General features: G+C 36.0%; 1 protein-coding gene across 21 annotated transcripts in view; it reads right to left on the reverse strand.

Annotated features, from left to right (window-relative positions):
- C2CD5 (C2 calcium dependent domain containing 5) overlaps positions 1–23,480 on the reverse strand; it is a gene marked incomplete at its 5' end in the record, with an annotated part of 65,211 nt that overhangs the window by 31,046 nt on the left and 10,685 nt on the right. For 7 of the 21 annotated variants that reach the window (XM_084279519.1, XM_084279518.1, XM_084279516.1 and 4 more), the window contains 4 exons: positions 8,093–8,201; positions 14,251–14,336; positions 19,658–19,809; positions 22,425–22,623. In XM_084279519.1, coding sequence (XP_084135645.1) covers positions 8,093–8,201; positions 14,251–14,336; positions 19,658–19,809; positions 22,425–22,623 — 546 coding nt within the window. Of the gene's footprint in view, positions 1–6,237; positions 6,304–8,092; positions 8,202–13,309; positions 13,343–14,250; positions 14,337–16,778; positions 16,974–19,657; positions 19,810–20,703; positions 20,914–22,424; positions 22,624–23,480 lie in introns of all 21 variants that reach the window. The other 14 variants (XM_084279515.1, XM_084279509.1, XM_084279526.1 and 11 more) reach the window with 8 other exon arrangements.

Here is a 23,480-nt window from a genome sequence, read left to right on the forward strand (position 1 = left end):
TGTTACCAAAAAACCCCACATCACCCCACGAAAAACCCACCACCACCAAAAAAACCCCACCCAAACTAAAAAAAAAATCCACCCACCAAAAAAATTAGTAACGAAACAGCATTCACCCAATCTCAACGGATTCTGTAGCTCTGATACAGGTGGATGTATTTGTAATTTAGGCAGAAACATACAGAACTATACTTCCATTAAGGAATTTTTAAATGGATCAGGAAATATTTTTACCCATCTCACCCCTAAAAGGAAGTTATAAAAATCTTAATTCAAAGCTTGCCTTTTGGAGTCCTACCTTAACTTCCAATGAGTTAATACTCTCAGCCATATGTTCCTGAACAACTTTATATTTCAACATCCCTGACAACAACCTTTGAGATGTCTGCCTGCATTTGTTCCTCACCTCACATAAACATCCCTTGGAACAGTTTAAATGCTCAGACAAGTAAAGATTCACATCTTATAAGGCACTGACATGACTAACTAAACACAAGTATTTTATCTAGTCTAACATGACGTATCATCTGTGACCTAAACTAATGCAGCTTTGTAAATCTCAGAATGTTTCAGATAAAAGATTAAAAAAGAGAGTAACTACTTGGATTTTCACACTGAAAAAAACAAATGTCCACTGTTCTACACTTCTGCCTATCAGTCTCACATTGCAAGTTATAGATCTAATTGATCTCTAGAATAACGATGCGAGAGTTACTTGGACAGATTACAGCATAATTAAACCTTTGTTAAATATTAGAAGTAATTTTGAGGCAATAGTTTTCTATAATCTGGTTCAACAAAGTCTGCTGCAAACACCATCAAGCATTAACTACCTAGTCATAACAGTAACAAATTCTGTAACTTCTTTTAATTGTAGATGAAGGTCTGATAGGAACAGCACAAGCTGCAAAAAAATACCATCTTTAAAAATAAAAGAAAACCCTGAAAGAATAGTGAAACTGCAGTAATAATTTAATTTATAGCTCAAGAAAACCACCATGTGATACAACTTGAATAATTTTTTGAAGACTAAAATAAAATCAAGAGACATCTGACAACAAAAAGATGTTCAGATTATTTATATACATACTAAAACTTAAACCTAAAATTAAACTATTAAGATAACACTTAAAAATAAAGGTTTAAGTGTCACCATACTTCCTTAGAATTGTGAAAGTTCAAAAGTACTGTCCAGACATAACAAAATGTTAAGTATTGGAAACTGTCTCTGGAAAATCAGTATGCCAATCTTAAACATCTAACTTTGTTGCTCCAGCTTTTAGCTACCATTTTGATGAGTCATTTGCCCTGTGCTGGGCAAGTCCTCACAGCCATGCATACGGTTCCTCCAATCCCATGAGGGGTGAGACACTAAAGCAGACCTAGGAATCTGGTTTAACTGAATCTATTACAGTAACCAGGGGCAAGGCCTGCCCTTTCAAGAGCTCTTGCTCCACCTTGTATCTCTCTTGCTTTTTCATTTTGGCAGAATACATACAGCCTATTTTATAACACTCTTCAAAGGACACCTTCAAATTACACAACAACCCAAAGCTGGAGACACTATGCTGTAACAACAGGTTGTCTTAAATCACATTTTACCTATTTTATAACTAGGATCACAAAACAATCTACAAGTATGATTTGCTTTAAACAAGAAAAACTAGCTGAAACCTTAAAACAAGCAACAACAATACTAATTTATCTAACACTGCCCTTGAAGGAACCATACAGAACTTTAAAACACAAAATAATTAATCTCTCAACACACACAGATGTTCACAGACAGGACTGCCACTCTTGCAGACTGCCAGACAGATCACCACCTTGCTGCACAGCTGTGGAAACGGGATGGCATTATTTGGCAGGAACCAATACTGCCTCTGTATTCCCTATCTGGTGTTTAGGCTCTTCAGGGTTTTACTTGTTACAGCCACAGAACCTCTGCAGTTTTTTTATTTCTATACAGCCACAACCATTTATTTTGTTTTAAGACAAATTAGTCTGAGTATCCAAACTTCTGGATCCAGGCCCCCAAAAATGCAAAACTTACAAGAAACACTGAAACATTAGTGCAAAAGTTCAAGTTCACAAAGTTCACTGTCTAAGAGAATCCAAAGTACAAACTGAACAAGAAAAAAAGCAACCTGGTGTTTCCTTGTAAGAATCAAGGTATAATAAGGAACTTCAGAAGGAAAATCTCTTGTCCCTAATTCAGCTCAGCTAATCAGCTTCCCATTAACATTTAACCACAGTTATTTCTATAATCTTGTTATCACTTGTTATCTGTTGTTTTCCTACAATACTGTCCAGACATTTTATACTAGGATACATTTACCTGTAATTATGTAGTCACTACGAAGGTGCCCCTCCAACCAGAATCATTCTAATTTTCTTCTAACAATAATATATTTTGAGCTAGGCAATAAATTCTACAACTACCTCTCTGCAACAACAGAGGCACGCATTATAAGGCTGAAAAAACTCATTGCTATCCATGAAGGAAACTGGATTGAGGTAACAGATTTAGTTAAGCCCTATATTTTGAAATTAGGAAAAACGGAAGAATAACAATTCTCCACAAGACAAGGTTCTCTCCCTTATGTGCTATCAATTGAAAACCAAACTGTAGTGGTGCAATAAATAACACCTTTATTGGAGCGTTAGTGCAGTGAAGTCTATGATGACTTTCACACCATCAGCCAAATTTCAGGGAGACTTTCAAATCAATATGAACAGATTAAATGTCATTGCTTACTATTAGGCAAAGGATTCTATAACAAAGATTAGAAATGCCAAGCTTATTAATTTATGAACCTCTAACAGAACATACTATATGCTGACAGTGATACCCTTTGTTTGGTTACAAATACTCAGAACTCTGCAAAAGAAAAACAACGCCCAGTCCTGAAGCAAATTACTTCACTGATATAAGGAAGCATCTGCTTCAAAGAGTATTTAAACACCATTCACATTAACCATAGAAATTATTTAAGATATTCACTCTTCTGGAAAGCTTGCAGAAAAATAGAGTAAAATATTACTGAAAAACACCACACCCCTCACTGTTCAGAAAAGCCTCTGAAAGCTGCTTTAAGCTCCTGTTAACCACACCAACATACGTTGACGTAAATAAGTCAACCTGGAAACTCCCCAAGAAAAGGCAAGAGGTCAAGCTTAAAATCTTGTTTTTCTACTAGTTCTGAATATTAGCCACATCAGAGATTTAGAAAAGCACTCTGACACTTTCTACTGTGTTCCTACAAGCATGCCACACTGTGACACCCTGGACAGCAGCATGAAATGTAATTTGAACTTTGCTTGTATTTCTCTGAAAGAAAAACATTCAGTTACAGAACCAAAACATATTCAAGCTTTCCTCTTGCATTTCCTCATAAACAAAACTCTGGAGAATTTCACACTCCAATAACAAATCTGGTTATCACACAAGGTGGTCAGGAGATCCGTGGGTCTTCCATTAACAAACTTTTCTCCTTCTATGTTTCTGACTACTGGAGCTGAGGAATCACTGCTAGGCAACTCCCTGAATGAGGAGTTTAAAAATGTAATTATGTGAAAACATTGTATATGTTAGTGCTAGGAAACAGCCTATGCAAACACAGTCTCTATTAAACAAGTTCCTTATGCTTTCTTCTCTGTATTTAACCTCAGGGAGAAACTCCAACAAAGATCCAGTCTTAGGGATCCAAGATTCATGTTTTTGATACTTATGGCAACTCTTTAACATCCTTTTTTCAGAGACAGCACCAGAATATTTCTTCCACTTTATTATGGGCCCTCTTTCAGTTTGTGCTCTGTTCTCTCTAGTTTTGCAGATTCACCTTGGTCAGCACTTTTTTGTAATTTTACAAACACTTAAAGAATTTAGTCACTGAACTACATGCAATTCTTAGGTGCTGAAGTGATTTCTTTTCCACTCATCAAATGAAGTCAGTCTTTCATGTTTAATTTTCAAGTTTCTTAAGATCTCTGACTTTTGATGTCCATCAGATGGTCCTGTTGCATTTTACATACTTAATTAAACAAGCCTCACACAGGTTAGCAGCAACTGTAAACGAAACCAGAACATTTTTAAAAAGGAAAATAATCTCAGTGTACTTATAGTTGTGATTATATTCTTCCTAGAGTGAGTGTAAAGATGTAGCAGTGTTGTACAAAACCCTGATCTCCTTCAGATCACGTATTAGCCAGCAACAACAGAGTTAGCACTAAAACTCTAGAAGGGGGAGATAAATTGCAATCTTCTCCATTGGTTTCTCAACAGTAACAGATTTGCACAGCTTATTTGCTACTCCAGTTTAAGACAGTTAACTTGAGTGTCATCTGCAACTCTGCTATGCATCACACATCGTATGTAATGACTCTCCTCTCTTCCTCCTTTCTTCTTCTTTCAGCAATATACACAGCACTGCACAAGAAGCATATTTGAAGGAATACAAGGACAAGGTTGTCCTTGTATTGTCAGTGACCACGAGGATTAAAGAACCACAGACATTTCTCAGCGAGGTATTAAATCTAAAGTTACTGCTTGGTTTAAACCTCTCTACTCCAAAATTTTTGGGTAACAACCACATCTGGCTATAAAACATAAATATACATGTATTTTCACACCTATATGTATCTTATTTTTTATGCTAGCTCTCAAATCAGGATACTGTTTTGGATGTTCTGGCAAGAAATGAATTCATGACTTTCCCTTAGCTCCCTAGGCTTACAGTTCTGGATCACATTCTGGTCTAGTTCAATATATGTCTAGTGTCTGTACATAACTCATTTACTCCATTCTTCTAAAAAACCAAAAATGTTCCATGGTAACATCCTACCAAACACTACCTCAAAAAAGCAGCAACTAATTCGAACTTTTCAAGGTAATGCACAAGATGAAAAATTTCACCAGAATTTTAACACCTTGGATGAGGCTATGCTACACCAGTAGTAGATTTAAGAATTTTCTAATAGTATTTTCATATAGAAAGTAAAATTCATTTTAAAGGATTATCATTTTAGAACAAGCCAATAAACCCCACAAAACCAGAAATCCTCAAAATCATAATGGCACAGGATGCTTACTGTAGCAAGAAACAGCAATACAAAAATGAGCTAATTCTTCTAGGCATTATCTACTACTGAATTATCTGTAAAATGAATACAGAAAATTTAAACCGACATTTAGAACATGACACAAAGCTGTGCTACAACTGGGAAGTAGCAAGAAGGAAAGTTTGTTTCCAAGGGAAACAAACCCCCAGAGGTCAGCTTTATCCCTCTTCTACTGTGTCAGCTTTAAAAACATTGATGTTTGGTAAGGTCTGCTGGCTTGGATATTACATGCAGAGAAGTTATGCCCGCCTTTCTTCCAAAGCTTGCTATGCTTCCAGGAAGGGTAGAAATCTTTGTTTCTCCCCCTAACAGGACAGTACTTTATGTAGCTTTTATGCAGACTGCATCATCAACTCATCCATTCTCTCTGCAGTTGTTACATACTTTGATTCCTAAAACTGCATTAAAATTAAAATATTTGGGCTCTTTTCAAGTTAGGTGTTAAAGTGGCTAAAAAAGTTTGAATAATTATGCTGTAAATCCCGCAAGCTGATTGCATTTTACAATATAAGATTTATGAACCAACAGCCCCCATACTACATACCACCCTTCTCTCTAAACAGACAGTTCTCTTCATCTATTTTCCATTGGGACAACTTTTGTATTATTTGGAACACATCATCAATTACCTGAAATTAACATCAGTACAGTCATTCTTGACCAAAGTGCAAGCTTGTGCAAAACTAAATTAACCAGCAACACCCCCCCACCAAACCAACTGCCCCCAAATAATTACTAAAATCACTCCTAAAACCAAAATGAATTCACACCTGTCATGATTTTAACTGTATCACGAAGAAACCCTTTTCTCTCCCTAAATTACTTGCTTCAGGGACAATGAGCTGAAATCTACTACGAAGTAATTAATCTGAATATTCAGCTTTCCAGATTGGCATTAAATTATTCTTAGCAGTACTATTTTATGCTAAAACAATGCTTTGCAATTTTAAAGAAAGCCTTTAACAACATTGAAACAAGACATTTAGGCATTAAATGATGATTAAACAGATTTAAATTTGAAGCATTAAACTAAATATCCTACAGCATTTCTAAGAACTTCACTGAGCTGCCATAATTTCTGTCAGCGTATGTAGTACTGAATGACTAGTAAAATACCTGAATTGAAACTATTCCAGTCTAGCAGTTTGTATGATCTTGTGTTACCCATAATTCCGACAAAGGCTGAGTTCAAAACAGCAAATTAGTAGATCAGTTATAGGAGCAGAATAGTGAAAAAAAACTACCAACAAGAACACAATTGACAACACCACTCCACAGGAACTGGAAAGACACAGACAGCAGAGTTAATAAGAGGCTGAAATAGAAAGGGAAAAAAGGAGCATGCTATAGCAATCTAGCACTAGGCGTGATCAAAGTGTACAGTATACAGCAATTATTGTCTTATCAATAAGTTCTCAATCTACCTTCAGGAGTTCTTTCCTCTTCTACATTTTCCTGTTTATTTGCCAGTTTCCTTTAATGTTTTACAGACTTGACTCAAGTGCTTAATATGATCATTGCTACATCAGATTATTTTTCTGCTTCCTCCCCTTTCCTCCCACAGCCATACGCCTTCATTCACCCTTCTGCTTCTACTGTTTTGTAATGTACCGAGTTCAAAGTACCATGCATCTTACATTCACTTGTCAGGAGCAATCTACAAGTCCCACAAAAACATTGCAAAGAGCCTCTTAGTTCAGAAAATATACGTCTCTATCTTGTTTCTTATCCTACTTTCAGTCATTTTGGTAAAAATAAAGAGGTGCATAATGCCAAGAAATTAGTTTTTAAAACATCTGAGCAAAATTTGACTTTTTTCCATTTTGTCTTCAATTTACTGTGTGATAAATTTACTTTGCACAGAAGTGACCTGTATCAGAAATCTGTTGAAAATACAGAAGCCTAAGACAACTCGGTGGCAAAGAAACAGAGGACTTGTGTAAATTTTCCTTCAACATTTTTCTTTATATTCTCTCCACTGTGTAAATAAATCTTAAAAATGTGGGGAAAAAAAGCCAACATTGTATACTCATAATTTAAAAAAATCCCTTAAATTCAAATTAAGTCTCAGATTTTACTTCATGTTGTCACTTTACTGAACCTTTAGATGAGCAACAATCTACCTCCTTGCAGAATTACTTGCCTGGGGTCAAAGGAAGAATAAAGAAAAGGAAAACAGAAACATTTTGTAATTGTTTAAAAAGTTGCATTTGCTCAAACTTTGCGTTATTACTCCTGACTAGTGCATGCAAAAACACTACAGGTGCTATTTCATGCTCTAGTCTATCTGTATTTTTAAGTGTGCTGTTAACTCCAACGTTTTACGAAGTATTTCTTGGTTTGTCTCAACTACAACAAAGTCTTAGAGTCAAAAGTCACTTAATTCTGATGTCAGAACTAGGACATGCAAAATACACATCTTCCAGTACTGGGGTTCCCAGCTAAACATTAAATAAAAATATTAAAGTACTGTTCTGCATACATTTTTAAGAACAGAAAGAAAACTGTCAAGGTTTTATCAGGAGATGTTAAGACCATGTATCGAGCTAAATTGTAGTCATTAGTCCTTAAGGATTTCAAGGAGCTGAAAATTAGAAAACATTCATAGTTAAGATCAAGTATTTAATCTAATTTTTGTTTGAATGGAAAACTTGCATCAAGTTTTAACATTAAAAAGTAGTTTAAAAATTAATTAGACCCTCAATTTCAAAGACAGTTTTTAGTGCAAAGTTACTAGATTCAGAGTACTTTATTCATTTCGTTAACTTGTTGAAAAGTTTCTCACTAAAAACACATCCTCTACGTGACTTATTTTTCAAGCGTGAATGACTGTCTGCAAAATACTGCTGTCAACATACATTGTTAGAATAGATCTGGATCTATTCAAATACTGATATAAAGCTACCAAGATTAAAAGTACACAACCATTATGACTGGATTTGAGCAAGGAAATTGTTCTTGTGTTACATACCAGGATTGTGAATGCGATCCAGGAGCTTCACAGACCGTGCGCTAACAACACCACCAACATGGACAAGAAAGCCTGGTGGAAAGGTCGTCAAGGTAAAAAATGGAAATTCCTGTTATGATTAAAAACAAACATCAAATGACTGCTTACCAACCACTGACAACTGCCAATACACATGCAGTGAACTAATAGTTTCCCTAAAATACAAGCAAAGCAGGTACATTAGGCCACACGTTCTTCAGGCTTACTAAGCATTACGTAACCGTACATCTTCGTGTACCCATACTATAATAAAAGCAGAAGTATTATACCATGTAGGAATACCTTTCCCCCATAAGAGTTGCACCTCAGCACAATATCAATAAAGAATCAAAACTTTATACACATTTGTGTTAACAATGCCTCTCCTGGTTCACTTTTAGGATGGCAGCTAAACAGCACAATCCTACTTTCACTAGCTGACACAAAAGAAACATTTTTCTCCATTTTTTAGGTCTCACTGTTCTACAACTGAATGCAGTTTGATCCTGAAGCACAGGGCAAAAGCCAAACTAGTCTTTTAAGAATGATCAATGTCTTATTTGAGGAAACATACCTAAAAACATTAATGGACTGCTCTGCCAGTCTCATAAGCACTAAAAGTAACAAATAAATACCCATGTTCTAAGTCTTTGAAATAAGACTTAAACTAAGGAAATTCACTTCCAATGCATTTGCACAAATTCTATGCATTTATCATTAAAGCAAAGAATTATTGTTTCAGCAGCTACTCAAAACAGATCATACAGGAGGCAAAGTAGTCGATAACAGTAATTTTTTATTACACACACAAGGAAATAGGAGGGATATTCAAAGGAGGTAAGCCCAAAACTGGAAAATCTTATTTTCTATAGAGACATTCTATGGAATGTCTAATATAGACACTTATGGGGGAAAGGCAATAGGTTTATGTTCAGCAATTATAAATGCACAGAGGCAAAATGGAAAAATTAAAAAAAACAACATGCAATCATGGTTTGTATAGTCAGGATGATTGGTTAAATGGAAAAAATAAACACCACCATTCTATATGAGAGAAAGCACAGTAGAGATTTCTTTCTCACATACTTGAGGCACTTGCAACAATACAATTCAACTAAGCTTCTACCTAAACAATATACATGCTGCTAAATGTGGATCACAGTACTTCCAGCAATACATGGCATGAAAACTAAACCCCAATGGAGATTTAAAAATTAACACTTCAGACATCTTACCACCCTTGTCACTAGAACTCTTACAACTTTTAAAAGGCCCTACCAAACTCTAAGTTTTCCGGATTTTCATTTGTCTTAGACTTTCAAAATTAAGTGGGAAACTTTGAAATCAGCAACCACAGTTTAAACACTCGGAAAAAAACCAAAACAAACTCTCCAAAACCCCACACCAAAACCACAATACACCCCAAAAACAGTGGTCCGGCCTTATGATACAACTAAAAAGCACCAAGATTTCACCACTGGACTCTGCAAAACTGCATGACTAACCTGTCTTCAGGAGCATCAATGCATCTTTAAAGGGCTACAGAAAAAATTCCCCCAGAAGGTTCTAATAGATCACCAAGTGTTTTGCAGGTTATCAGAATAATCAGGAAGCTTTGACTACAAGAGTGTCTGAACTCTTTCTGTGTCTCATGCCAAAAAATTTTAAAAATTCAGTATATCAACTCTTTGTTAGAGCCCTCCTTTACTGTGGCTCTGTAATACCAACTGTTCAGTGATTTGCAAGTATGGTGTCATGTATCCCTGTGTAGTTCCATGACATTTATTCTGCAGAACTTGCATATATATATATATATAACATACAAATTTGCTCTGTTGAATATAGTTCTGACGTTAATGACATTAAACACAATTAGCTTTCCCAGAGCTATAGTTACCAGTATATACACTCACACTTAGATGGTGCTAAAGCAGTACACAGCAAACTGAATGACACTCCATGCTCTAAAGTATAAGTAAACCTGATGCTTTTTAATTTATACAAAGATTCAGAAATTACTTTCAATTTTTGTTATTTTCATACAGATACGTAATGCAAGTACTTCTAAAACATTCAGTTTTCCAGTTTGCCAGATTCCTTACAGTCCAAACCAGGAATAAAAAACTGAAGTAAAAATACGTTTTTCTCTCAAGCAAAATGTACAGTAGGATCGAGTGCACCCGCAACAAGTTTGCCAGTGACACTGAGCTACATGATGCAGTTGATATGCTAGAAGGAAGGGATTGTCATCAGAAGCATGTGGACAGGCATGAGAAGTAGGCCTGCACAAACCATGTGAAGTTCAACAGAGCCAAGGGCAAGGTCCTGCACATGGGTTGGGGCAATCCCAATCACAACTATGGGCTGGAGAAAGAAAGGACTGAGAGCTGCCCTGAGCAGGAGGACGTGGAGGTGTTTGTGGAAAAGCAGCTCAACAGGACTCGGCAGCGGGGTTGGAACAAGACGAACTTTAAGGTCTGTTCCAACCCAAACCATTCAGTGATTTATGGTACTTGCTGGTCTGTATTATGATCACACTAAAACTGTACCTCATGTTCTATCATGTTGATTTCAGCCACAGACAGATCTGGGTAACTGACTCAATTCTTTAATAAGGTCTCATTTATTCTGAAAGAGATGGAATTCCATCACTTTGTATGATGAATTCCCTCCCCCCCCCCTTTGTTTTTTAACTTCTTTTAGAGGATTTGGGGGGTTAGATTTCTCAAATACAAGTTCCAGCCACAATTACATGTGGTAATCTATAATGTTACAAAATTATAAACCTGTAATTACTGCATGGAAAACAGATTCCATAAGAACCACATGCTATGGTTCCACATTAGCAATCTCCTCTATTACTGCAACTTGCAAAGGACTATCTTATGTAACGGTGATGCAAAGCACAGAGTATCTTGTGTGTCAGAAGACATGACGAGAGAGCAGTAAGGTGCTGGAACGGGCTGCTCAGAGAGGTGGCGGATGCCTCATTCCTAGAGGTGTTCAAGGCCAGGTTGGATGGGGCCCTGGGCAACCTTGTCTAGATCGTTGGTTGGTGGTCCTGCCTGTGGCAGGGGGGTTGGAACTCTATGATCCTTGGGGTCCCTTCCAACCCAGACCATTCTATGATCTTAAAAGTTTCCACACTGACACTGAAGATGGTCAATCCTTTTATCAATAGCATTTCACAGTCATTGACCACACCGACCTTGAAAGAACTGTCACTGTTTTAATCCTTGCAACTGCATAGAGATTTTATAGCTGGCATTTGGGGAAGTTCTGTAAGGTTACATTAAAATCTCATAAATATTTAACACAATGTTTAAAAATGTTTGTGTATATGCATACATGTATTGCTAGTATTCTTTAACTCCATTTCATACAAAAAGGCACACAAAATAATGAAAAAGCACATGGAACAAGGCCACACACACACATCTCATCTGGTGCTAGAGCCAGCTGAAGCAGTTCTCCGAATCCCTTCCAGCCACTCATTCCCATCATTGCACCACTCCCTCATTTAATGTTCACATAATACTCAGGTATGTTCACGTGGCTTTTTTTGGGTGAACAAGAGCAAGGAACTAGTCCACATTAAAGTACTGCTAATTTCCTGGTTTAATTATTTTTATTCTAAGCACATCTCACAAGGTGGCCAAACAATCTTACAATTTTTCTTCAAGTGAAGGGAGGAGAGGGGCTGGATAGTAACAAGAATTCGCTGGAAAGACAAGTTGCTTAAGTCAGGATTTCAGCCAGAAGAATCACACAGAGAACTGCACTCTAACACAACAGTTATCTAGCACTGCTCTTCAGAGATGAAGATGAACAGATCTCCATTTTGAAAAGGCAGCAGTAAAGATCTCTCAAGCACTTGCAGAATGCAAACACAGAAAAATAAAACAGTATTTGTCCAATTTGAGGTCAGCAGATAGAAAATACCATCGGGAGCTGCATTTGGCCATTTCTAAAAAAACACAGGCTAATTTTTGATGAGTAAAGTAGGTCACATTTTCTCACTGATGGAAATCTAGCACATACTTTATAGATATAAATATACACAGAGATAGCTGTGCTATAGTTACACTTGCTACCAAAAGGCTCCCTGTGTGAATTGCTAAAAATGTATTAGCATACAGCATAACACACATTTGAGTTTTCAACAGCTGGTGTATTTTCCTGGAAGAAACTGAGTAATATTACCCTTCCAACAAAATCTGGTTTGCAGTTAGGGCTATTTAAGCAAGACACTAAACCCACGTTTGATTAACTGGATGTCTCCACAGCTTATTTTAACGACCTGGTTTTGATATGCCTTAGCATATTACTGTTCATAATACGGTATATGGTTCATAAACTGAACCAAGACTCCAAACAACTTACTGTATCTCAAATACACGTGGAACTGTAAGCACTGAATTTACTCTTTATTTTCCAAAATAAACACTACTGTAACTAATCCAGGCAAGTAACTAGAGTGCATTACTTACCCGTGTGATATTAAAACAGGCAAAGTAATTTATAAGTGTTACTCATTTTAGTTAAGTAACTCAACCTTAAGGTTAACCATTAGAGGTAACCTTAGCAAAACCACATCCAGTATTAAATCTTCAGAAAGACAGTATGAACATATTTTTGTATTAACAGTCCATATACTTTGCTACATCATCAACAACTGACTCCACATGTTCCTAACCCATGTTATGGTATATTTTTGTCCTATAGACAATATAAAGGCCTTATCAAAACAATGTATAAATAATTCAAGATCTAAAAATACATTAAGTGCTCTTGATTTACATTTTTCATTTTTAAAAAGCTTCCTAAGGAAAAAACAGATCAGCCATGAGACATCTGAAACACTAGCAAAACCAAAAATAAACATAGAAAAAGCTCTTTTTAAAGCATTTTTTCCCAAACAAAAACATTTGAAGCAAAAGCCATGGAGTTGTTTTTAAAGAGAAATTAAAATTTTAACTGAAATGTACCAACATGCAAAATACTTAGCAAAAATATGGCAATCTGGTAAATGCTCTTAAAACTAACAAATAAAAAAAATCCTGCATAAACAAAATTTCAAAAGAAATCTGCAAAACCCCATGAAGAAGAAAATAAAAAGTATTTCATATAACTGCTTAGAAATCCTCAATGCAAGAAAGAAGAGCTATGAGAAGAGTCACACAGTGTTTTGGAACATACCCGCCTTCTACAGAACCTATGAGGCGATCCTCCCTTAGCAACAGATAACAAAAAATGAGAAGAGAATCAACCACTTAAAATAGCAGCTATTCACTTTTATTTCACAGATGTAGCTGATTTTGTTTTCAACAGACATACATGGTTCTATGTAAGCAGTTCAGGTACTCAGAAACTGTAATTAAACTTGGATTTATTTCTGAATAGAAAAACATTCACTCCTCTTCCTTGAAGACACCTCACTAACAACATTGACAAAAGAAGTATATAACCCACAAAAGAATTTTCAAGGACTCACTCATTCAAAAAGTTAAATGAAGAATTAAACCCACTTTTCTCTAATTACACAGTCTATTCAGTAGAGTAACAGATGGCAATTTTAGTCCTACATAGGTTCTTCAAAAAGCTGTGAATCTATAAAGCTCTTTTATTGCTTGGGAAGCAGTTTAGATTTAAGTTAGCATGCACACCATTCCATGTAGTAGAACGTAGGTTAAATTATGCACCAACTTATATTTTCCAGAACTGAGAGTTTTCACAATCTTAAATGGGATTTTCACCTCGTTTAAAGATATTCCAATGTTTCTGAATTTGGCTTCTCTGAAAACTTAAACACATGATGGTAAAGTATCAAACTTACACATGCATCAGCAACTTGAAGAGACTAAACAACAGCAATTTTGGCTATAAGTGTTTCTTTTAACACCGACTGTAATCACTTCAGTGCTGTGCACACTACAGTTATTTGCTCCACTTAATGCTTTAGTAATACATTACAATTTAAATAATTTGTGCATAAAAGTGCTATTAAGCATTCAACATCTGCAAAATCTTCAGACCTAAAAATTGCACATAATTTTAAACAAAAAGTAACAGGAAACTTTTAACTTACAGGCTAAATTTTCATTTTGGTAGCTCAGAAATAAAAATATTAAATGCCTTACCCTTTGTTCCAGAGCTGACTGAGTCTGTTGTCTTAAGAGAGTTTTAAATGGCCCCCCTTCTTTTCCAGCACTCCCACTGCCCATTCCTGAAGAGTATCAGTACAAATGACATTTGAAAAAAAAATACATTATAATTTGTAACCAAACTTTAATCTAAAAATATAAAGAACAGTAACTGAAAACAGTAAAACTATCTCCATAATTTTAATTATCAGGAAAAAGTTTCTGAGCTACAGTTTAATCTGTGGTTGGGGGGTGTTTTAGGGTTTTTTCACAGAACTAGCAGTGGGTTTTTAGCATCTGGACACACACCACATGCATCCCTCCACACACACACCCAGTCTAAGATATTTTTCTCCTGTCAACCTGAATTAAAAAACAAAACACCCCAAAAAATCACCCACCTTCAAAATACATAGACCCAAATATCTGGCCTTGCCATTCTTTACTGTGACATGTAATTTTTTTCCCCTTAGTTACTTTTAGCAGTTTTGCCTTTGATTTCAATACAGTTCTTCTCTGCTTTTCAAATAAAGTTTTTACATCATCAAACTTTTGGCCCTTATCAAAAAGGGCTGCAAAGTCACCATTAATTTCACCCTGTTGAATGATGTCTCTCTGTCAGATCACTCTATAGTCAAGTATCTCTATTATCACTATCCGTTTTAAAAAAAAAATTACAATTTAAACTCACAGCTAGATTTATTTTTTTTTTTAAGAGTTACCAAATCACCTTTCCTAACTGGGAAAGGATTGTAAACATAATTACAGCAGCAGCTGCATAATGTAACATTGGGACCAAAAGGAAAATTGCAAAGGCGAGGCACATCCTTTGACAGAAATATATATTCTGAAAAAAAAAAAAAACCACCACCCAAATTATTTTCATTTTCTTGAATACCTATGCAATGAAATAGTCACTTGTCTGATTCATTCAAATGAGCTAAGGACTAGTGCTCAGCATTTAAAACTGCCATAGCTATTTGATTACTATATTTGCACACACATAACCTGCAGGTTATCTGTAAAAGAAAATAAGAAATACACGCTGGCTTTTCATCATATGGGTAATTCTCTTGTTCATGTGTTTTACTCTCACCTCGAGCCCCCAGTACAGGTGCTTCTCTGAATAGATGGAAAGTTTATTGGATACACAAATACCCTTGCTATTGGATTATCTGTTGAGATGTGAATTATGTGTTGAGATGCAGGTTATATGTACGAAAGTAATTATTTGCTCTACAGTTAGAAATCACGAAGGTAAAAAACAAGCACATACCCAGATTGTGTTTTTCCTAAAGTAAACACAATGCTGGTGAATCAGACTCTCAGTAGTATTTCATGCCTAAAAACATGCTATTAGTGGTATTTCTTGTATCTAAACCCAGCAGTTCTAGCTTGACAAAGCAAAAATAAACACCAGAGTTGTATAGGGAAGCACAGGATAAGAACAAAAAAAAAAAAGTGTCAGAAGCAGAATGAAATACAAACACCACAGTGCAAACTGTTATGAATGAGGCAAAGATTTTCATTTACAGAATTTTTAACTAGCGTAACAACAATTCCTTGCTAGTTTCCTCCTTCTTCTGATCAAGTATCTAATAAGCATGAATGAGACTGTGCATACACAAAGTGCAGTTATATGTTTTAACCAAAGACTTTGGAGATCTGGAAATAATACTGAACTTAATGGATATTAATTAATTCCTAACATTTTCAGGCATTACTAGATTATCATTATCATATAATTATACATTAAAATACTAAATTTAACACATTTTTAGCTGTTCTTGGATAAGGAAACAAAAATTAGTTCTGTATAGTCCCATTAAATTGCTTTTACTATGTGGCAGTGATTCTAAACATCATTGTCAGGGACTATACAATATTAAATACAGACAAACAGAGCGTAGATATTGGACATGAAACAAACTCAAAAAAATACAAACTAACCAAAAGAGTTGCTACAGAAAAAAGCAGTAGTATCAACTGTTTAATTTGAATCTATGAAAATAATGCATGTCAGTGAAATGGAAAAGAAGGCAGTAAAAAAAAAAAAAAAAGATGTGTGTATGGGCTTTATTTGAAAGATTAAAGAGTAGAGCTGATAGCCATTATTTCATTAAATTATGAATGAATTAATGAGCAAGTGCTTGTTCCATGCAAAACATCGGAACAAAGTGAAAGGAATGAGGGGAATTGAAGAAAAAAAAAGTAAATTATTTTAGTAGGAAAAAAAAATTAAATTTTAGTCCAATTACCAAAAGAAATTTTGCAAGGGAAAAGGAGAAACTTCTGTAGCATGAACTACATGTGTTTCAAACCCTGTAAGAAGTTCTGAAGCTGTTTCAAGCTTCTGGGGCAGCATGGAGAGATGCTATGAATAGTCATTTAGCCAGCAGTTCTCAGAGGCTAACTGAACAAAACCACAGGGTTATTAGAAGGCTGTGTGTTAAATGCCCCCATCTCAAAGAACAACAACATTTTCTTCAAGGTTTGTTTAAAAGGCCATAATAGATTGATCCTACCAGAAGCAGCCAGAAGCAGCTCTTCAGTGAAAGAAACACTTTTCCTCAGAACAACTGGGCTGACATGGCTAGAGTGTAGAGGGTTAAGGCTAGACCCCGAGAGGAGGAGACAGGACTTTTTAAGATGTGGGGAATCACAAGAGAGTGTAGGGGAGCTGGGAAACAGGAAAATCCTAGGTCCCTGTGGGAAAGGTGCTGTGGAGGAAAGTAATAGAGACAAAGAGATGTAGATTCAGAAGATGACTAAAGAAACAGACAAAGAAATCAAAATGAAGCTGCTTTTTTTTCTTCTCCCTTTTTCTCCAAATGAAACAGCACTTATTGCTAACTTATTTCTCAACATACAACTAAATGGAATGACAATACAGCTCCACAATGTGAATGAGAAGCATGCTCTTCAAAAATCATGACCTGATAAATTTGAAATTATTTTAAAAGCCATGGTAATCATACTTTCCTTTTAAATTTTATATAAAAATTTGATAAATACTATAGAGTAACAGCTAAATCAGTCTTGTCACATACTTATTCAGGTTACTTCCATTATTTAGGTCTAAGTTATTTTCCAGAGAAGTCACGGATTTAAGATTTTGAGTCATAACACTCATAATTTTAAGTTCCCAAAAAGAAAAGGGGTTCCCACTTTCTCAATTTCCTCCAAACATATACTATGACACATCAAAAGGTATTACTTGATTAAAATGTGTCGTGCTTTGTGTCAGCCTGGTATTCTATTAGTTTGCAGTAGCATAGAATATATCTCTGTTCACAGCAGAATTCTAACTTCAAACCAAAACAAGTTTTCTCAGCAGAGAATAATTTCCCTTCAATATTTAGACCAGATAGAATGACTTAATCACAAGTGTATGTTATAGAAAACATTAAGGTAGCATTCTCCTTATTTAGAGCTAATGAAAACTAGATGCTTAAGCTGATCCAAGCTTCAAATCTCCTCTATTTAGTTATTCATATCATGACATTGTGGTATCCGCGCTCTTTTTCAGGGTTAGTCTCCGTCTCAAACACGAGCACACTAGCTACCTGACAGAGAAGCAAACGGGTATGAAGTACTGCAGAAGCATCAGAAAAGACTTCTTCAGTTTTCACATCTGCCCATCTGAGTCATGGGCATGTCAAATTTGATGACGTTTAATGTGTCATATAAGACGTTTGAACTTTTAAATTATTATTATTTTTTTAGACACTAACATCACCAACTCGCAGACTGAAATATTCCAGGTCACATGTACAGCGAATTGTTAAAAACAACACACTGCTTTTTATTATGTTATGGAAGCATCTTCTGCATATCACCAAATTTTTGGCAAAAGGTAAAACAAGCGACAACGTTTTAAACTAGTAAGATTCAAAATCTCTTATGTAACACCAAGATGCAGGATTTTTAAATGCAACCAGCAAATCCTCTTAAGAAATGGAGTTAAAGCTGCTAAAGAGACAGTGCTAGTAAGCAAAAGCGTGCCCACTGTTAGCTTTAATACTAAAAAGGTAGCTAAAAATGTCTTTATGTATTTGAAAAAAATCCCTAAAAAATAAAGGTACCAATTATACAATTTGCTACAGTTCTGAATGGGCTGAGTATGAGAGGGCCCATCCACGTACATAATGCTGCCAGGAGCCATGCAAACTGCACCCTCAAAAATGCAGAACATTTACATCTGTAAAGGTGACCGTGACTGACTACCTGCATTTAACTCCTTTACACAACACAGAAACGGGTTTTCAAATATTCAGTACACCAAACACATGAACCTGTAGCTCTGCCGCATTATAAGCGTCTACTTACATTTGTAGGTCCTTGAAACGAGTGAGCACAATAGGTTATCCACTAAACACTCGTCATTTACACAAAAGAACCAAAAAATAGTGTTTTCTTTCTTCAATTTGGAACTTCTTAAAACATGTATCTATGGAATGGATTGGGTAAAATATTTACTATAATTGCTTCTGAATGCCACATTTAACTTGTCTGCTTGGAAAAAATCTTGGAAGCTGAACTATCAAGTTCAGCTAAATCAAACACTTAAATATGCTTTAAAATTGTCTGGATTAGATGGAGACAAGAATATTCTGAGCTTCAAATACCACAATTTAAAACACATTTAAAAGCAGCCAAGCTTGGTTTATAAGCATCTCTAAAAAATATTTTGCCCTACAGTAGCAAAACTGAGGGCATTGTTCACATAATGGAGAATAAATAAACAATAATTCTTTGAGTTGTGCTGACATGATTCTAACCACAGACTAAGAAATAAGGAAGGACAAAACAAGTTGAAGAAATTATGACAGATGAATAAAGAAAAATGCTTTCTGAAGATAGCTGGAGAATAATTTACTTTTTGAACTGTATACTGCATACATAAAGCCATTTCCATGTACCAAGGAGAATAAAGACAGCAGCTGCTTCGGTTTTAGTATCACATTTGCAAAAAATGTTAATCACAGAGAAATGTATACAATATACTTACAGCACAACACATTAGGCTTGAAGACTACATAGTTTTAGTAACACAGCCTGTAACATATTGTGGTGAGAAATGTACTCCCGTGATTTGTAATATGAAATGGAGGAAATAAGAAAAAGGCAATTATTTAGGACTCCCGTTAGCTCTGAGATGTTTTATTTCAACTTGAAAACAACTGCGTTACAAATGTCATTTTAATGTCATCCAGAATAGTGGAAATACAGTCAGGATTTTAATTTTCACCCTACAGAAACCCTTTCAAGCTCAAGGTATGCTTTCTGAAGTCTCCAATTTCCACATCATTTTGATAACTTCAATGCCAAAAAGCAAAAAGGGGTTGAATGAAAATATAAAGAGAAACACAAAATAAACAAAAAGTGGGTGGAAGCGCCTTACCAGTTTTGGGTGTCAAACTCAAATCTGTGTCAGAAGAAGAGGACTGTCGACTGTAGGACTTGGAAGGTGAAAAGGAATAGGTTTGGTTTTTCAGAGGGGTGGAGGGTCCTGATGAATGAGTATTGGGATTGGGATCTTCATTGAAGGGAATCCTGCCAGAAGAAGGTGGAAACATATTCAGTAATCCTGTGCCAAAGGACCTGGCTGACAGCAGCATGATCCAAACACCAGGATGGGACTGGGGCAGGGCCAGCAGCTATTCCTTAGGTGCGAGACTGGGAATGAGGCCAGAGGCAGATATGCTGTTTTACCCATTCAGCATTCTACAGAGAGATGCTGATAATCTACAATGAAACAATTAAGCCAAATGAAAGGCATGAGATGTGATAAAAAAAAAAATATATGCAAAAGAAAAAATTGAAAACCGTTTATGGCTTTAAAATCTGGTCAAATACACAATGCTTTGAGTTAGTTTAATAAAGAAAAAATGATTTCAAATTATATTTGTGTTTATACATATTCATATGTTTATGTATACACACACATACGCATTTTAAGGAAAAAAAAAATGTTTCCTTATCCTATAGCATCAGCAGCATGCCACAGCTAAAAACAGAGCAAAGAGGAGAATATTTATGGGAAAAACTAGATTGACAAACAGTTCGCTTATGCACAGATTGACTTACCTGCTCTCTAAAACCATCTCTTCCACAAACAGCACATACCCTTCCAGTGACAATTTGAAAACCTAAATACCATGGCTGAATTATGCTCGAAAGCAATTATGAGTTCCAATCAACACATTATTTCCACTAATGACTGTAAAACAGCGAGTGTTCCCCAGATGCATCAACTTATTTTTACCTTATTTCTTTGGAAATAAGCACGTCAAAAAGAAACGAAGAGTGTGGCTTTGTGGAAGAGACTCACGATACATTTTCAAGAAACTATTGCCTTTGTTTCAGCAGCTGCACACAGTAGTTCTTCACTGACAACAGAAGGTGTCTCCATGAGAAAATGGGGGAGAAAAGATGGGTGGTACCTGCCTACACTGCCTGCCTGCCTGCACTTTGCGACCACTGTGCCTGTGGCCTGTCTCTCCCCAGCTCTTGAGTCTGAGCAGTCTCGTACCAGTGTAGATGAGAGTGGGAACAGACACAGAGAAGTTCTGAGTAAGTCGTGAGCCAGTAGCAGTGTGAATTGGACTGTTGTGAGTCGAGCGGCATCCATGGCTTGGCGGATGAACCAGCGGAGACCTGAGAGAATTTGCAGCCAAGGTGGAAGAAAAGAAAACAATACATACAAACAGGTTGCAAAGTTATGTTATAAATGATTTCAGGGAAGTTTAGCTAGAGGAGATTCTCTTACTTTAAGCAGACTCTAAGAATTTAAGTTCCTAGCATGCAAGAGTCCAGAGGAAATAAAAAGACAGAATGGAACAGCTTAAGCACTAGCTCGTGAACGTGTAAATTGATTCTTTGGCAACAGGGCATCACGTTAGTATAAAGCCAAGAATAAGTAGTATTAGTTCACCTTGCTGGCTTTGCAAAACATCCCCATTTTTTTGGGCTGAGGTACAAAGATCCCAACCATATCCACCACCAAGCTGAGCACGGATTATCTGGGGGGTGGAATTTCCACAATTTTGCTGCAGAGTGAAAGCTACCGATTTATTAATGATTGCTTTTTAAGCTGGTAGTTACCATGTCCACCTGGTTACTTTTTACAACCCCCCCCCCCCCCCAACTTTAAACCACCAATGTTATTTTAAGCTGCATTGCATCCAGAAGCTGTTTTGATGGAAAATTTTCAAAATTAAGACAAGTTAAACAAGCTGTGATTCGAAATAGAAACCAGCAGTTTTGAGAAGTCAGAGCATATTGATGCCTGCCCGACAAATATGCCTAATTGCTATTGTAATGACACAGCAGTTCAAGTTAATGAAGACAGCTAATTCACTTAATACCTCTGGAAACAGCACTAGTAGGACACTTTTTGGAGCTGTTTTTTCCTTCCAGATACTTCACTCTACCAAACAGAAAATAACTAAATTTATCCAAGCAACAGAGTAGTATCAATTTGAAGACAACTGCAAGTACTTTCCTATTAATTTGTACACACACAAAAAATTGCATTCAAACGGTGTTTGGTGCTGCAATAGATATAACAAAGACCAATAAATTCTACCTCTCATTATAAAAGGTTTTCTCTGCAAATACACTGTTTAATTTACCTATCTTGCAACAGCAAAAAGCAAAGCACACAAGAAAAGACAAGACTACTTCAGGGTCGTTCTTGAAATCACCAACAGAACTGTCTCCATTCAAAATTTATTTTTTCTTACATGCTCAATGTAAGTGCTCAAACCTGACTGTACTGAACTTGGAAAATCTTGGAACAGAAGGTGGAAGAGGCCCTCTCAAAAATGTTTCTTGTACAAACACAGAGTAAAGGCAGAACTAGTCAGTTCGGAAACTGGTGGATCACAACCCAAAGATACATAATACTTTTACTATGCAAATTCAAAACAGTCATACTAAGTAAGGATTACCACTCCGGCTTCTACAGAAATAATGTAAGTAATCCAACCTAAACATTTTCAAAATTGTGGAATATAAACTGAGTTGCAGACAAATAAAACTACAAAAGAAAAAACAACCAAGTTCTGGGGAAAAAAAGAAATCACACCGGTTATGTAAAACTGAATGAGTATGTAAAGAAGAGAGATGAAACTTGTTTCCCCTACAAGCTATTAATTCATACTTACTCCTTCATTTCTTTAGATGGGGAGTTACATGCAGGTAAAAATGCTGATGTGTTACTTAATTTATCCAACGTGCAGGCTGTTCCTATGGCTCGCACTACTAGTCCAGACTCTCCCTCCAAATCAAAACACTGCAAATAACCAACAACAGCATTTCCTCTCATTTCAAGCACCTTCAAGCCAATCTTCCTTTGCAATTCACCTACAAAACAAAAGGTAAAGAGCTCATAATTGCAGTGAACTTTCTCTGTTCTCCTTTGTGGTCTTTTGCCTCTGCTTTTTGGAATTGCCAACCAAGTCAGTAAAACATCCAATCTCTTACAGCATTGTAACACGAAGCTGGTCATAATCACTGCCTCCTCTAACAGTGTGATACTCTTGAGTTCCACAGGGGGTTTTTGTTTATCCTCCAAATCTATTCTGATTTACAAAACTACATGTTATTTTCAGAAATGTCTTTCTTTAATTTGCGCTTTTTTTTTTTTTTACTTATTTAGCAAGAGAAAAAGAGAAAAAGACAGTCAATATGTGTACTGGAACACATGTAAGTTTCTAAACACCCCTTCATACAGTTCAGAAGAATGCAACATCTTTGAAATCCATGGGAATAGCCATCTATATTTTTTGCAAGCTTATTTAGCAATTCAGCCTAAATCATACCTTTTGCTCTTTTTATTTTAATAGTTTTATTACAGCAGCCTAAGCTACAAAATGTAACAAAACAGACACCAAATATGCCACATTCTGACTGCAAACAGAGTAACTGCCACTTCTTTATCAGCTGCACAGAAAGACTGAAAGACTGTATAGGACAAAAAAGTGTGCCATAGATGCTTACTGAGCAAGATGTTGGGGAAAAAACCCCTAACTGATCTATGTCACTAGATAGCCTTGGTAATACTAGGTGGAAAATATCAGCTCTCTTCTAATGAGAATAAAAGATTACCAAAATCCTCTGCTAACAAACTGAAAAAGCCTCAGTGTCACAGAGGACAGTCCCAAAGTCAGGAATGTTAAGAAATTAATGAAGTGGAATGAAACCATCGCTACTGCTTCCTA

This window comes from Gallinula chloropus (assembly GCF_964237585.1).
Source record: "Gallinula chloropus genome assembly, chromosome: 1".
Classification (NCBI taxonomy): domain Eukaryota; kingdom Metazoa; phylum Chordata; class Aves; order Gruiformes; family Rallidae; genus Gallinula; species Gallinula chloropus.